Genomic DNA, 14,284 nt, shown 5'->3' with positions numbered 1-14,284 from the left:
TCAAGTACATTGAGATACTTTTACGAATCATTTCGCGAGGTAGTACCTTAAAAAAATCGGCGAGCGCGGTTTTTCTCTTCGATTCTTGTTTAGCTAAATCCATCGCCACAGAAAAGTTATTTATAAAGCCGCTGTAAATGTCAAGAACAATGGCCTTGCTAAAACTCGCGACAAATACGTCTCCCAGCTTTTCATCCTTGTCCCAGGATCGTACACATTCTGCCAGAGCAATTCTAAATAACGTATGGCATTGTAAAATTTCAGGCAGCCTATGAAACAACGTGGCAATTTTAGATTGACTCAATATGGGTGGCGAAGATTCCTCCAATGGTTTCTTGTAGTCCTAAAGATGAAAGCAATAACCGATATGAGAAAATGCCCGTCGTTCTTCATCATTGACGCGATGTCAGATCGTTTATTCGACACGTACGTTTACCAGTCTCTGCAAGGTAGATACATAACTATTTTCGGAGTGTACTATCGCAGCCACGATATGTCTGCGTTTCAGTTGCTGAGGGGACAGATTTGGAGGTGGCGGTGGAAGCGTAGGCGGAGCCTGTCTTCGCTGTTGCATGCATTGAAATTGTACCATAGCACTGTTCTCCTCGTCGACCTAAAATACGATTTGTTCGATTAATATCCTTTCAAGCAAAATGGTCAAATAAACAAACGAGCGATCAGTCGAGGACGAAAAGCTGTAAAGGAGAGATGCTCACTTCACAGAGCTGTGGCATTTGTGACGTTTTGACCGGGCTGGTCAGAGACACCGTGTCCGAGGAGTCGACGTCATAATGATGCGACGAACCTCGGCGGATGCTGAACCACCTCGAGAGGCGGCCGTGGTTCCCCGAGGACTCCAGGAGGTCTACGTTGTTCACAGGCATATTCTGAAACCGCCACTTGTCGCAAAGCGTGCGCGCCTTATGCAACGTGTTTCTCAATTGACAGTTGCTTCTGCAAGGAGCGAACGGGCGAGTTTTCATTATGGACTTTAGCTTCGTCAGCGTTATGTAACGGAGATTGAACTTACTTAATACTGATATTGCTCTTCTCGCTTTCGTCATCGGAGGAGAGATCGTGGTCCGACGCCGAGCACCAGGAGTCCTCGCTTCTCGCGGACTGCGTCGACGTGTTGGACCTGCTGGTCTCTAACGAGGAATGATGCGCGTGCGAATTCCCGCTAACCGTTTCCATCTTGCCCGGTCCTACGTCATCCCACGATCTGCACCTTGAACGAGGCTCATCTGAAAACGAACAACAAACTCACGATGCGGTTCACGATAGGAAAAGACAACTTCGCGCGCGTCCATCTCCTGATTCGAAAGAAAAGAGGGTCACAAGGGAAAAATGGTTTTGCGAGATTTATTTGTAGCGCGCGTTCTGTTTACGATGAAACTAAGTAATAAAATCCTGGCGCGTCATCGCGATCAAACTATAGATATCCGCTATGCGTCACCATCGAGAGAACAAGGCGATTCTTTCCGTGTTCCATCCTCTCGCGAGATACGATCGCGACGCACGACCGGCCACGGCCGTTAAGAGGAAAAAAAAACATTCCGCCAAGTGCGAACGCAAACGCAAACGCGAGAGAAACGCAGTCGGGGGGGCCCCCCTCGGCGCGGAAACGTCACCTCGCTGCGCGTCGCCCCGCGTTTTATTGGACCTTCCGCTGTTGTCGCGCGCTCGCGTTACCAACGCCGTTAACGTCGCGACGATAATCGGGTTAAATGCGACGTGGCCGACGTCCCGTTCCCACGTTTCTCGCGTACGCGGACGGCGAGATGCGCGTTTTACCGACGCAACGATCTACGACGCAATCGTCGGACACCGAGGGACTGGACCCCTCTTCTGGCGAATCCTCTCGCGGAAACAAAGCGATCACGTCTCGCGGATAACACGTTCACGCCGCGATACGCAAGAAATACTTATACAAACGTAGAGTGCGCGTTCAGTGGGGGGAAAAAGAAAAAAAAACGTGAAATCATAAACTACGTAATCAATGTCAGTTTACGACGTCGCGAGGTTCTTTAGAAATTCCGAACCGAGGGCACCGGGACGACGGTAAATAAATCGCTGCTCCAACGAGCGGTGATCAGTATCGTCGATTTCTCGCTCGTCTCGTTCCACCGAGACCAATTCCACGAAGAAAGAGAAAAAAAAACGAGTTTTATAACGCAGAACGATTACGGGGGCACGCGCGTAACCGGCGCCGCGACTATACGCGGCGTGTGTCACCGACAGCCGCACAAAAATGAAACGCAAACGCCTACCACGCGCCGATTGCCTAATACTTTCACGTGGAAAGAAAACGCGGGACGAGATCGCGGGCCCCATCATCCGTCGCGGGGCCCCGATTTCGTGTTCTTGCGCTACCCACGCACCGGGGGGGGAACGTTGCGTGCTCGCGCGTGTAAACGTGCTCGCCGCGCGACGCGCAACGCACGCACGCTCTCGCGCGGCCGACGAGGCTCAAGGTGGCAAGGCAGGTAAGAAGAGAGCTCGGGAGGAGAGAGAGAGCGGGCGGACGCCTGCAGGCAGGTAAGGAGAGCGAGACCGCGAACGCGTCGTGCGTGCGTGTGATTCACGGGATGCCGCGCGCGCCGCGCATCCTCCTTCGCGAACCGAGCGACGTGCACACGCGGCCGACACTACTCCTCCTCGGGATAGACGAGCGAGCCTCTATCGCGCCTCTGTCTCTCTATCAACCTGCTCGCGCGTGCCCCCGCGTATACACAGGGAAGAGAGAAGGAAGAGAGAAGAAGAAAGAGAGAGAGAGAGAGAGAGAGAGAGAAAAGAGAGACGTATGACGAATCGCTCCCTCCTGCCCGGCTCGTTTCCGCGCCGAGAACCGTAGCCGGCTAGCTTGAACCCGCTTGAACGGCCGTGTTTATCCATAATGGGTATACTTTTTCGCGGTTTCTGGCTTCCGCTGATCGCATCTCCCAGAAACTCAATTAATTTACCGCGCGGGGCGTTTCATATAGAAAAGGTCGATGCAACCGATATATTGCGGTCCATTGTCCGTTATCCGAAGACAAATCGGAGGGAAGCGGGGAGGCGTGGAACGTTCCACTTTCCGCGGGAGCATTAAACCTAAATGTCATAACGAGAGACAATTGTTTAACTCTACATATTTAAGGCAATCGAGCCTTGGCGACGACGCGGTCGCGTTCGTTCACAGACGGGCGCGACGGGCGAGAGAGATCAGCCGGCTCTCTTCTTAAGCTAACGCCGTAATCTCGTTCCTGACAACGGCGAGCGAGGAGAGTCGTCGGTTTACTCGGTAAAACGTCCTTTTCGTCTCTTTCCTTTTTCTCTCTCTCTTCTCCTTCGCGCGAGCGTGTCTGGCGTTGCGAAAGCTCGAAGCGACGACGCGCGTCAGGAGGATGTGGGAAAAATGGAGGAGAAGGTCACGCGTTGACGTTTTCATGTCGAACGACGCTCCGCGCGTCGATCGGGCCATAAATCTAAAAGCATTTCAGCGCGTTTATTTATCTGAGTACTCGCCCAATTTCCTTTCACTATCTCAACCAGTTCATTCGTGGCGGCTATGAATATGGAGCAACGGCGCGGCGCGCGCTTTCGAGCAATGCAATGTGCGAAAAATCCGCGAGTCCGCGTGACATTTCAATAGGCGCTTTTGCGATAAAGAGGTGCGCCCACGCACGGCCAGCAAGGTTCCCTCGATGCACTAGATATTCGGTATTGCGTAACGTGGACGGTGCGCTTGTTCGAAGGCACACGACAGCAGAGATATAATTCTATACAATCTAATTCTATAATTAGGACACAAATTCATCTTTTCCTCATTCAGAGATCCATCTTCATTCGTCACTAGCTTGAACTACCCGCGGTGTTGCCTGAGATTATCACCAAGTGTTAAAGAGATGAAATCGGGAAGTGGAGTGTCCACAGGGGTTTCATGGTAGCCTATATTTTTCGCAGAAGTCTAGAGAGTAACTATGCAAAGTTTGGTCCAGATCGGTTAAAGAGTTTAAAAGTTAATAGGGAAACATATAGACAGACATTCTACTTTACATATGCAGATTAAGCTGCAAATTACTTTCTTTATCGATTGTGTAAGACGTCCTTCGATCCTTATACTCATCTCTTTACAATATCAAATTGTATATCGCACGAAGATAGAGTTTTAGAGATTTACATGTATTAAATATAATAGAAATTAGAAGTATTTAGCTATAGTACAATTAAATAATAATTTTAATGAAATATTTAGCTACAGTAGATTAAATAATATATTCTGCAATGTAAAGCTCAGTTTGGACGATCTATCTTTACGTCGGACTCCAGAACGGTATGTCTTTCGTTTTATAATTTTATACTTTCGTGTATTTTGATATGTACTTCATAGACGCGTATCTATTTATGATTCCATAAATGTTTTCTCCGCACTACACATATGTAAATTATTAAAATTTTACCTTAAATTCTCATACGAATTATAAATCGTCCAAGATGCGATTTGGGCAACGATAACACGGAAACTTTTCGAAAACGCGGATTAATGACAGCTTTCCTGTTTTTTTTCCACTATATTTCGTAACGTTTCTCATATTCGCGTTAGTCTCAGCAATGTTCAACGTGCGCGAGCAACGCAGCGATTTTCCATACCGTATCACGGGTCAGAGCGTCGGTTAATGATTAACCGATTGCGCGTTCCGAACTAACGCGAGGGGCCGACCTGATATGACCTTACGCGCTTACCGAGTGACCCCCCCGGGAAACGGCGTCGTAACGGCTCGATTGTCGATCGCTCCGACGAACAATTACCGATCTCTGATCTCCGATCCAGGCGATCGACGAAAACCGAGCGCGGGAGAGATGACGGATTGACGAAACGCAAACGCGCGGCGAAATGGACCGGTGAACTATGGCGGGTTGGCGTCGGTACGCCGACGCAATCGTCCCAATCTTCGTCGATGCGGGCGTTCCAATGGCCGTTCCCACTGGCGATAACTGTCGAAACTATAATTAACCGTGCACGCGGACGCGGCTACGCAAGGCCGATATGCTTGACGCAAATTCGATCATCGAGATCACACTCGTGGACGTAAATACCAGGGCGGCGTCAATACGCTGACCGCCATCCGTGATCATCCGTGACCGGCGTCGGATTTTTCAGCGGCGCCCTGGATGATCGCCGGCGACCGGCGCTATCGAAATTCTTTTTAAACGCTTATAAAAAATAAATCTGATTTAAAATGTTGATATAAAATTTTGACATGGCGAGATAATAATATAAAATAAACAATATGCAATTTAACACGCTACCCATGAGGATGGATCCTTATTATTTAATCATGTTAAACAACAATAAATAAAAATATATTAGGCTCTCTTGAATAAAATAAAAAAATATAAACAAATTTAGCAATAAGAGCCAGGCACGGTAATTAATGCGCTATTTATTATAATTTAAACCAATCAAGCAATATTAGCGTATGTTTCGACCCTTTTCTTTGTCATCCTCAACGCATAACGTTAGTGAATTATAACTTAGTTGGCATAAGTTGGAATTTAACGCAATTAATCACATTATTAGGTACTGATCATATTGAATATTTTATTATTATATACTTATAATGGAAATTTCACCGCGGCATGTAGGGTAAGCCACACGAAACTTGTTGGGCAGACAACTCTGGGACAACACGTGATACTTCCATGTACCTATACACGGACTACAGCTTGGCTTCTTTACGTCCAGTCGGATATTTTTATATGTAAAAACTCTGCCAGAAATGCGTAGGTATTTTCTGACAAGTTCTTTTTTTCCAGGAAAGTATCGAATGTCACAAAAAAATTGAAACGCGATTATAAAATCAAAATTTAAGACCGCTTGCTAAATTGCAAAATATAAGCGTTTAAAAAAAGAATATCTCCAAGAATGTGTTGGCAATTTGAAATTATCGCCGGTTTCTGTTAAATTCGCAGCGTCAAATTATACTCAATTTGAGTCACTTTTTAACCATTCCTATAAATCGTCACTGCTCCTATTCAAAAGTAATTAATTTAACTAAAATAATGCTAATTTAACATTTAAACACCAATGGAGTAATAAATAATAATTAAAAGATAATAATTAAAATAATACTATTTTGATAAAATAATAAATTTCGACATACAAATGGTAGTTAAAGTAAAAATAACAAGATGTTGTCCAACTCAAAAGGTACTTGATTTCAATTTTATCCTTCAATATTTAACAGTGATCTTTTCACGTCTAGTCCCGAGAATTAATCTACATCTAATCCGATTAATCGAGATCGAGATCTGCGGGCTGCTTCCAAGCATTGTCTCTCGACGATCCTAATCCTGCGGAAGATTTTAGGGAAAACGAGAGGAGAGAGAGAGGGGGGAAGGGTACGAATGCAAACAATCTTTCCTATCGTCTGCGCGTCGCGCAACGTTAAATCGTAGACTCCCGGGGTAACCATCGATGTCCCGTGTATGTACGTCGCGTCAGCCGGAAACTGGTACCGGTACCGCTGACATAACGCAATTCCGTCAAAGCGTCGACGCAACCAACGACGCTTCCCGGCGCGAACGCGCGCGAGAGATTCTGTCTCGCGAAAAGCAACGACTGCATCGTGATAAAGCGATCATACACGTTCGAAATGATATATCACATCCGTTTCCGCTCCGGATTCCGTTCCGTTCGATCGCGAGGATCGAACAAGCGAGACGTCCAGAGACCCGAAGGGACGAACCCCGAACGTAGGGCGAAGGCGTACATCGCCGAGAGGAGAGAGAGGAGGACCGGGGACCCTCGGGGAGGTCGGTGCGCATCGCGTTGTGCTCTCTGAAAATCCGCCTACTTACATTTGATGAGGACAACCCCGTTGTGCGGTTCCTCCATCTCGCGGAGGCGAATGTTCCTTGCGACGATTTACTCGCGGTAACACACACACACCCCCTCTTTCTCTTTCTTCCTCCCTCGCTCGGCTCACTCCACCATCATCGCGCCGAGCGTATTCGCGGAACGCAATCGCGCTACCACACGCGGATTCATAGCGCGCCCGCGCGCGCACACCCCACGCACACACACATTACACACAAGCGCGCGCTCGCCCGCGCGCACGCGCACGCCCCGGATGCGCGATTATTATGCGATTTTATACGAGGCGAAAAATCACATCGGGCACGTGCGCACGCGGCCGGCCGCGGCCAGCGCGATTAACAACGCCGCGGCGTCCAGCGATAAGGAGGTAGAGGAGGAGGAACCGGGACGCTTCGCGTCGGGCCGCGCCGCGCTCGACGAAGAAGCGGCCACAAGCGAAGCGATGCCGATGCCGTGGCGAGCCGAGCGAGAGCGAGCGACGCGAGTCAACATGGCCGCGCGCCGCGCCGCGTGTTTCTGGAGGGCCCCGGCCCTCCGCGCGCGCTCGCTCGCTCGCTGCGCGTAGCCCGCTATACAACACTGACGCCGGAGGTTCGAGAAAGAGGCGAAGGGCATGCGGAGGAAACGGAGACCGAAGCGTACTCTGGCTGGGCAGGGGGGAGGGGGAGAGGAGAGAGGGAGGAAGGAACGCGAGCGAGCGAGCGAGCGAACGGCCGCGCGGCTGACACGACGAAGGAGGGTGTGCAGCCGACAAACGAGAGAGAAAGTACGAGCGATCGAGAGTGAAACGCACGAACGAACAGCCTCGGCCGCTCGCCTCGCAGCGCAGCTGTGGTACGGAGGCCGAGAGAGGAAGAGAAAACAGAGGTGGACGGACGAGTCGGTCTCCGAGAGACGGTGAATGAATATAAAAGAGAGGAAGAGGCGCGGTGCAGAACGCGCGAGAAGGGATAGGGAAAAGAAGAGAGAGATGGAAATATGTATATATATATATTTATGTGACAACAGCTGTGCCGCGGAGTAGAGATAGTAAGAGCGATAGAGAAAGACTCGAGATAACGCGAGCGCTAGAGAAAGACGCGTGGTAATCTCGCTTCAGGCGGGGGTGAGAGGGAGGGGGGACCACCGCCAGTACCGCCAGAACACCAGGCGGTGTGTGGCACGCATTGCGACTCTTTGCCGAAGCGTATGCCGCGCGGCAAGGTGTACCGCGATTGTTATAAATCGGCGTGACGTGTTAACGAGGGTAATTGGACTCGGGTAATAAAAGTAATTCTCGTTCTATTACCGTGAGGGCGGGTACGGAATGGAATTATATTGCGTGAATCGAAGCGAGTTTCTCGCTACTGGGGCCTCGTCGAGGCCTCGCATTACGAATATAAATATATACACGGTACACATATACGATAAATGTATACGTGAGAGACACGAATGCAACTCGACCGGTACGGTGTCACGCCGAACACGTTCTCGACACCATCTCTTTCGTCGCAGCATTGCCGCTAGACGGCACCACTAGCTGCGCGATTGTAATTCCACGCGGATTATTTTTATTTACGTTGCCACAATGAGACCGTAAACTCGAGAAACTATTAGCGTTTCAGAAATATTCGTTTTCAGCTGTCAATTTTCAAAACGCTCCTAGATGAACTGTTGAATCCACTGCTAGTACTCACTCCTCTCTTTTCGAACCACATTATCAATAAAAAAAAGCACGAATAATACGTAAAGTGATTGGGATAAACGTAAAAAAAAAGACGAGCAATAATTGTTTGAGCCTATAAACAAAACTACCTTTTCCAGATTCCTTTATATTATACGGAAAATAATTCGGTTAATTAACATACACACTCGCATGCATAGATATAAATTTTGTATATTATTATATGAAGCTAGTTCACGGAAAATATATTACGGTACGTTAATGATCGCCTTGATTTATCGGAAGTAGAGATAGAAATCGCCAGCTTTTTCACGAAGTGGTGAAACAACCGACGAGAGAAGTATAATGAGTCCAAGTGAGCGTGTAGAGCCGAAAGAGGGTTACGCGACGTAAGCCAGAAGAAAAAGGGGAAGCAAGGATAGATAGATAAAGAGAGGGGGAGAGAGAGAAAAATAGGGTGGGAGGGAAGGGAGGGGGCGGAGGTTTCACGTGATCTCGCATCTGCTTCTCCACCGAGTGACCCCATGGCTGACCCCTTCCAAGTACCAATAATTAACTCCATTCGCCAAATGCACGCGAGCGCACGGACCAGAGTATGAACGTGCTCGTGCGTTCGTACTCCGCGAGCAGGCGTTCTCATAAAAAGAAAGGCTATGCGTACTCGCGCAGTTATGCGCGACAAAACACCTTAAAATGGGCGCAGGGACAATGCTCGAATATCCGCTCTCCCCCGAGAGCATTCCGTAATCGTTTACTTTTTTTTTTTTTTGTAAATCGTAGGTGCGCTCTCCGTTTTGTCACGAGCAATCACGATTCTTGAAACCTTGCGTAATGGTTACGATATATAAAAATACCCCTCTCCTTTCTCCCTTTCCCCTCCGCTTCTCGCGTTTTTGTAACAATTTTTCGTTCGTCGCGCGTGTGCCTATATGACTATATGTAAAATAAGGAAGAGAGAAATCGCGCTGCGCGCCCTTTCCTTTCTCGCTTCTAAGAAACGCGCCTCAAGAAAAACGCCGTTTGTATTCTTGCCGCGCAACGAACTACGCATCGAGAATTTGTAACGGATTGCTCATGCGCGAGTAATTCATAGTCGCACGCAGTCTGCAACCGACTACCGAGCCTACGATTATCATATTCACGAAACGACGAGAATGCGATAAGGACGACAGCGAGATGGGTTATCGCATGGGTATTGGATACTTTGGCTACCATATGCCTCCTTTATCTTATCTCTTGTGAACGAAATCAATGCTACTGATTGATCGGACTCACCAACGATCTTGCTGTTGCTGCTGCTGTTGCTGCTGCTGCTCCCGAAGGAGTGGAGTTTTTTCCAACCTTTCCAGCCTTTCTTCCAAATCATGGCGGCTTTCGTCTTGCGCAGAACGCCGATCGGTTCCGAACCGCTCGTTCTTCCCATTCCTCTTCTCAAAGAACCCAAGCCCGATCTGTGAATTAAATTCAAATAAGACTGGTAGATTTGCTTGCAAAACTGAGCACCGTTTAAAAACACAGCGTGCGTGCGATCTACCCGCACCAGCACGAATGAAGTCAAACAAACACGATAGCAGTTCTCTAACGTACCTGTAACTCGCGGTAGAGCTCCCACTGAAGCCGCTGTCCATGTCACACCCAACGCGGGAGAGGAGATCGTCAGCGGGGCCAACCGAAGGCAACAGCTCTTCGGTAGAGGTTCCATGGGCTTCTTGCGCCATTTCCTCCTCGTTATTGTCGACCGCGGTCGGCATCAGCATCGCCTCCACGCTTAAATTGAGTTCCCCGAGCACGCGACGGTGTCGCGATTGTACGCGACGCACCTCCTCTGCCACGAGCGACCGTCGCGATCCGTGTAACGCGCGATGGCATTGCTTGCTGAAAATATTTATCCGGTATAGTTCGGTGAGAGATCAATTTAATTTTCACGCGATTATTTATGTTACTGTATTTATGTCAGAGTCATTATGTTGTGGTAATTCGTTCTAAATTATAAACTATATGTATGAATACTCTGCGCTAAATGAATACACAATTAAATTGAATTCACGCACTGATTTAACCGTTCGCAAGAAGTGATAGACTATCCGTGGCCTCTCGACGACGTATGGAATAATATAGCTGTGCACTTAACGAGCGTTCTCAATTTGAACGCGCGCGCGGTTTATCTCGTCTCAATGACTTATGCGCCAGTCGAGGACGCTGGATGAATAATCCACACAACTTGTTTTCTTATTGTTCCTAACTCAATCGCTATCTCTGGCATCCGCTCCAAGATACATTGAACCGTGGGGAGTTGGTAATTGTTGTTCACTTGCGTCGCGTATTACTCGCTTACGCCCGCGAGAAGATTTATTTCGCGACCATTCGTAAGCCGCGTATAAACGCGTATTTGTCGCGAGTTTCAACATTTCTCAGAGCTAATAATCCGTTCATGCAGATGATCTCTTAATGGACACTTACCTGATTTCCGATATCTCTTCGTAAATGTTTTCCTCCGTGCCGTAGCAAGTTGTGTAAGTGTGTCTCTTTAAAGCATCCGACCTTATCTGCTGCAACTGTTGCTGAGGTTGTCGTAGCTGATGCTGCTGTTGCTGTTGTTCTTGTTGTTGCTGCTGTTGCTGCTGCTGCGACAGCACCTCTGACGGATAAGTCGCATGGAAATGACCAGAATCAGACTGGTAGTACGCATACGAATAATCCAAAAGATGCTGTCGTGAGCTCGTGATGGGTGACGATACCGGTTCCATTAACGCGGGGCACGATATCTGCGAAAAACATAAAGCCATCGCCGCTGTGATTAAAAAGTAAACCTTTGAACGGTATAAGCAGCGTCAAGTTAACGATGCTTAAAAAGAGATGCGCGTGAATAAATAAGGATAAATCTTTTCACGAGAGTCGCTCACGTCATTCGTTGTCGCGCGCAATTAAACGCATGAAATTAACGTGCGTCGTTAGCGAAATTAACGACTCGCACTCGGCGAGATTTACCTGACTGTGGGGCGGCGGATAAGGTGGAGGTGGGGGAAATTCCAGGTTGACTATTCGCGGCGGCGGGACGCCCGCGGTCATTCCTGGGCCCCCTAAGGACGAGGCCATGGCACATCGTTCGGGGAGCCTTAACTGAACCACCCCGGTTCCCTCCACGCTACGCGTTCCATCGGGGTTTCTCTAGAAGCAAGGAAAACAAATGTATCTTACACCGCGTGAGTGAGTCGCGCCCGTGCGGCGTGGTTCGCGCGCGCGACGTGCCCGGGAAGACAATAGAGTCGGTTGTTCACGGTCCTCGTCGGGAGGATTACGCCGGCGTTATTTAACGCACTTACCGAAACGCGAGGCGGTTGCGAAATTCGTCCGGCGAGAAAGCGAACGCGAAATTCGTCCGTCGTCCCACGTTTTATCGCGCGCGACGACCGAAAAATACCAAGTCGGAAGGAAGCGGAGTCCGCGCGAGTGGCGGATAAGACACGCCTGGGTGATCTTTCTCGACCGGGATGCAGGTGCGGGCGCGTTCCATCCTAAATATTTACGCACTATCGTGAGGTCCGTTAATCACGCGCGGAGGGAGATAATCGATCGAACGACAACGCTGAGCCTCGCGCTCGTCGTAAATAAAAAATTTTAGGCGCGGATAAATTCGCCTGTAAACAAAATTACGTGGAATATCACCGCGAGGACGGCGCGGCGACACGAGGCACAATTCTCTCTCTCTCTTTCTCTTTCTCGCGTGCCTTCGAGTAGTCACACACAGAGGTGTGAAAATATTTACTACCCCGCGTAAACGCGCGCACACTCCGGACGTTTCATAATATCGCGATAAAAATATCTCGAGCGCAAAGAGCCACGCACCTGAGCACACAGGACCGATAAACGTCGATTGACCTACGATCGTAAACTTGGTTGAATTTTTTTTCCTCTTAAAATTTAGAATTCGAAAGTCGGCAGAATCTCGCGTGCGAAATGTGGATGAAACGACGTGTTGACGCCGAGACTCGAAATTCCACAAACACATTCACATTCACGCACAAAATTGCTTATACGTATAACACATTATGCACAATACATATTACAGATAAAGATATAAAGTTAGTCATTAAAATTCTCCGCCGTACTGGTAATGTAACACGTCAACATTTCGATCGCTCACAATGGAGAAATTCCAGGCAGATTCGGTAGCACGTGCGAAAACTAAAGACCTCAACTCTCGGGCGTTTCTTTTGCCATCCGAGCGATCGCTGAAATCGGTGAAAAACAAATTATTTAAGAAACTGGCGAACAATACAGTTGTATTTAGAAGCGCGTGAACTCATCCATCTCGCGACAATGAAAAGGTTCGTCTTTTAGCAGCTCTTCAACGTCGATCGCTCTTCCGACAAAAAAAAACGGTACGGTCGTTGACTGGAGAAGGTTGTTTGTCTAAATCCTTATCCTTACTTATCCTCTCTCGAGGGTCCAATACTGTGCGTTAATCCGTTTCACGTTTGACGGGTAATAGATCTTTCACACTCTTCACAGACGCACAGAAAGAGAGAACGAGAAAGAGAGAAAAGGAGAGACGAAAGATTAGTCTATCGCGTGCACGTTTATCGCACTCGGAAACACCAGCGAAGCGAGAAGTCAACCACCTCGGGCGACGAGATTTTAGACGAAGGGGCTCGTCGATCCGCGTCTTCGATCGATCGTCGCGCGAGAGACCAACGCGAGACTCGGCCAAAAATCGTACGTACTTGGATCCGGTATAATTATAAAACGGGGGGATACCTCGTAGCGGCGAGATGAGAGAGAGGAGCCCAGCCTCGAGAGAGTGCCGCGAACGGGACACGATCTCCGCGCGTCCGAGTCCGAACGCTCCTCGGCGGAGGGGCCCTTTTTATCCCTTCGGATCGTCGACGGCAGATACGCAGAGAGAAAGAGGAGAAGGCCCCCTACGATCCTCCGCAAACCGCAACTCGTTCACGTGCCACGATTGTTCGCGATCGAGTGCCACGCACCGAGCGCCGAGTTTACGGCCGGCCGGGGCCACACACGAACCACACGAAGAACACGGAGATTCGTTTGCGCCTCGTGCTCAGATAGTTTCGCGTTCGCTCATTGTTGTACGCGAGCAAGCACGCCCCCTTGAGAAGGCAGTCGACCGGTCGACCGAGAAAAGCCGTAGCGAAGAGAAGAGAAGGAGGATGGTGGAGGAGAAGGCGGTGGCGGGTGGCGGCGAAGAAGGCAAAGAGGAAGAGGGGAGAAGAGAAGGGACGAAAGATCGCGGAGAGAAGGGCGACGACGCAGCCGTTGTTCCCGAGTTTCCGTGATCGACGTGATCCACGCGATACGTGGGCGTATGTGTATGTACGTTCACTCTCGTTCTGCGCGACGGGCGCACGTGCGCGTCGCTGATCTATCGAAAATTCCGAATAACAGGAAGCACGCCGGACGCCGACGAATCCAGGTTTCCCCTTCCCCCTCCGCCGCCCGATCGATCATTCGGTGATCACTCGGTCGATAAAAACGACGCGCGACTCCGTCCGAGGGAAAAAAAAATGCCGTGTTTTCGACCCGCTGACAAAACGATCGAAGAGACGCTCGATCGATAAACGTGCCGCGTTTCACGTCGCGCGGAACACGTTCACGCGCCGCACGACGCGACCGACGTCTCGCGAATTGTACATACGTGGGTCTCACCTGCGATCCGATCGAGATCCGAGACTGGACAGAACTGAATCGGGGAACGTACCGCGCGGGATTCGCACGTCGCACGACGGGCCATGAAC

The 14,284-nt window shown here is 49.3% G+C and overlaps 1 protein-coding gene across 8 annotated transcripts in view; it reads right to left on the bottom strand.

Moving 5' to 3' along the window:
• LOC139808723 (rho guanine nucleotide exchange factor 10) overlaps positions 1–14,284 on the bottom strand; it is a 20,797-nt gene extending 6,513 nt beyond the window's left edge. Inside the window, exons 1-9 of one of the 8 annotated variants that reach the window (XM_071771015.1) lie at positions 14,196–14,284; positions 11,514–11,693; positions 10,986–11,290; positions 10,113–10,400; positions 9,801–9,976; positions 1,031–1,244; positions 717–954; positions 431–613; positions 47–343 (exon numbers count right to left, since the gene is read on the bottom strand). In XM_071771015.1, the coding sequence (XP_071627116.1) occupies positions 47–343; positions 431–613; positions 717–954; positions 1,031–1,244; positions 9,801–9,976; positions 10,113–10,400; positions 10,986–11,290; positions 11,514–11,621 (1,809 nt within the window). In that variant the 5' untranslated portion in view covers positions 11,622–11,693; positions 14,196–14,284. Of the gene's footprint in view, positions 1–46; positions 344–430; positions 614–716; positions 955–1,030; positions 1,245–1,456; positions 1,990–2,270; positions 2,361–2,381; positions 2,666–6,843; positions 7,400–9,800; positions 9,977–10,112; positions 10,401–10,985; positions 11,291–11,513; positions 11,694–13,283; positions 14,058–14,195 lie in introns of those variants that run through there. The other 7 variants (XM_071771016.1, XM_071771018.1, XM_071771022.1 and 4 more) reach the window with 7 other exon arrangements.

The sequence above is a fragment of the Temnothorax longispinosus genome, chromosome 2 (genome assembly GCF_030848805.1).
Source record: "Temnothorax longispinosus isolate EJ_2023e chromosome 2, Tlon_JGU_v1, whole genome shotgun sequence".
Lineage (NCBI taxonomy): Eukaryota > Metazoa > Arthropoda > Insecta > Hymenoptera > Formicidae > Temnothorax > Temnothorax longispinosus.
This window is presented reverse-complemented; position numbering and strand designations above follow the sequence as displayed.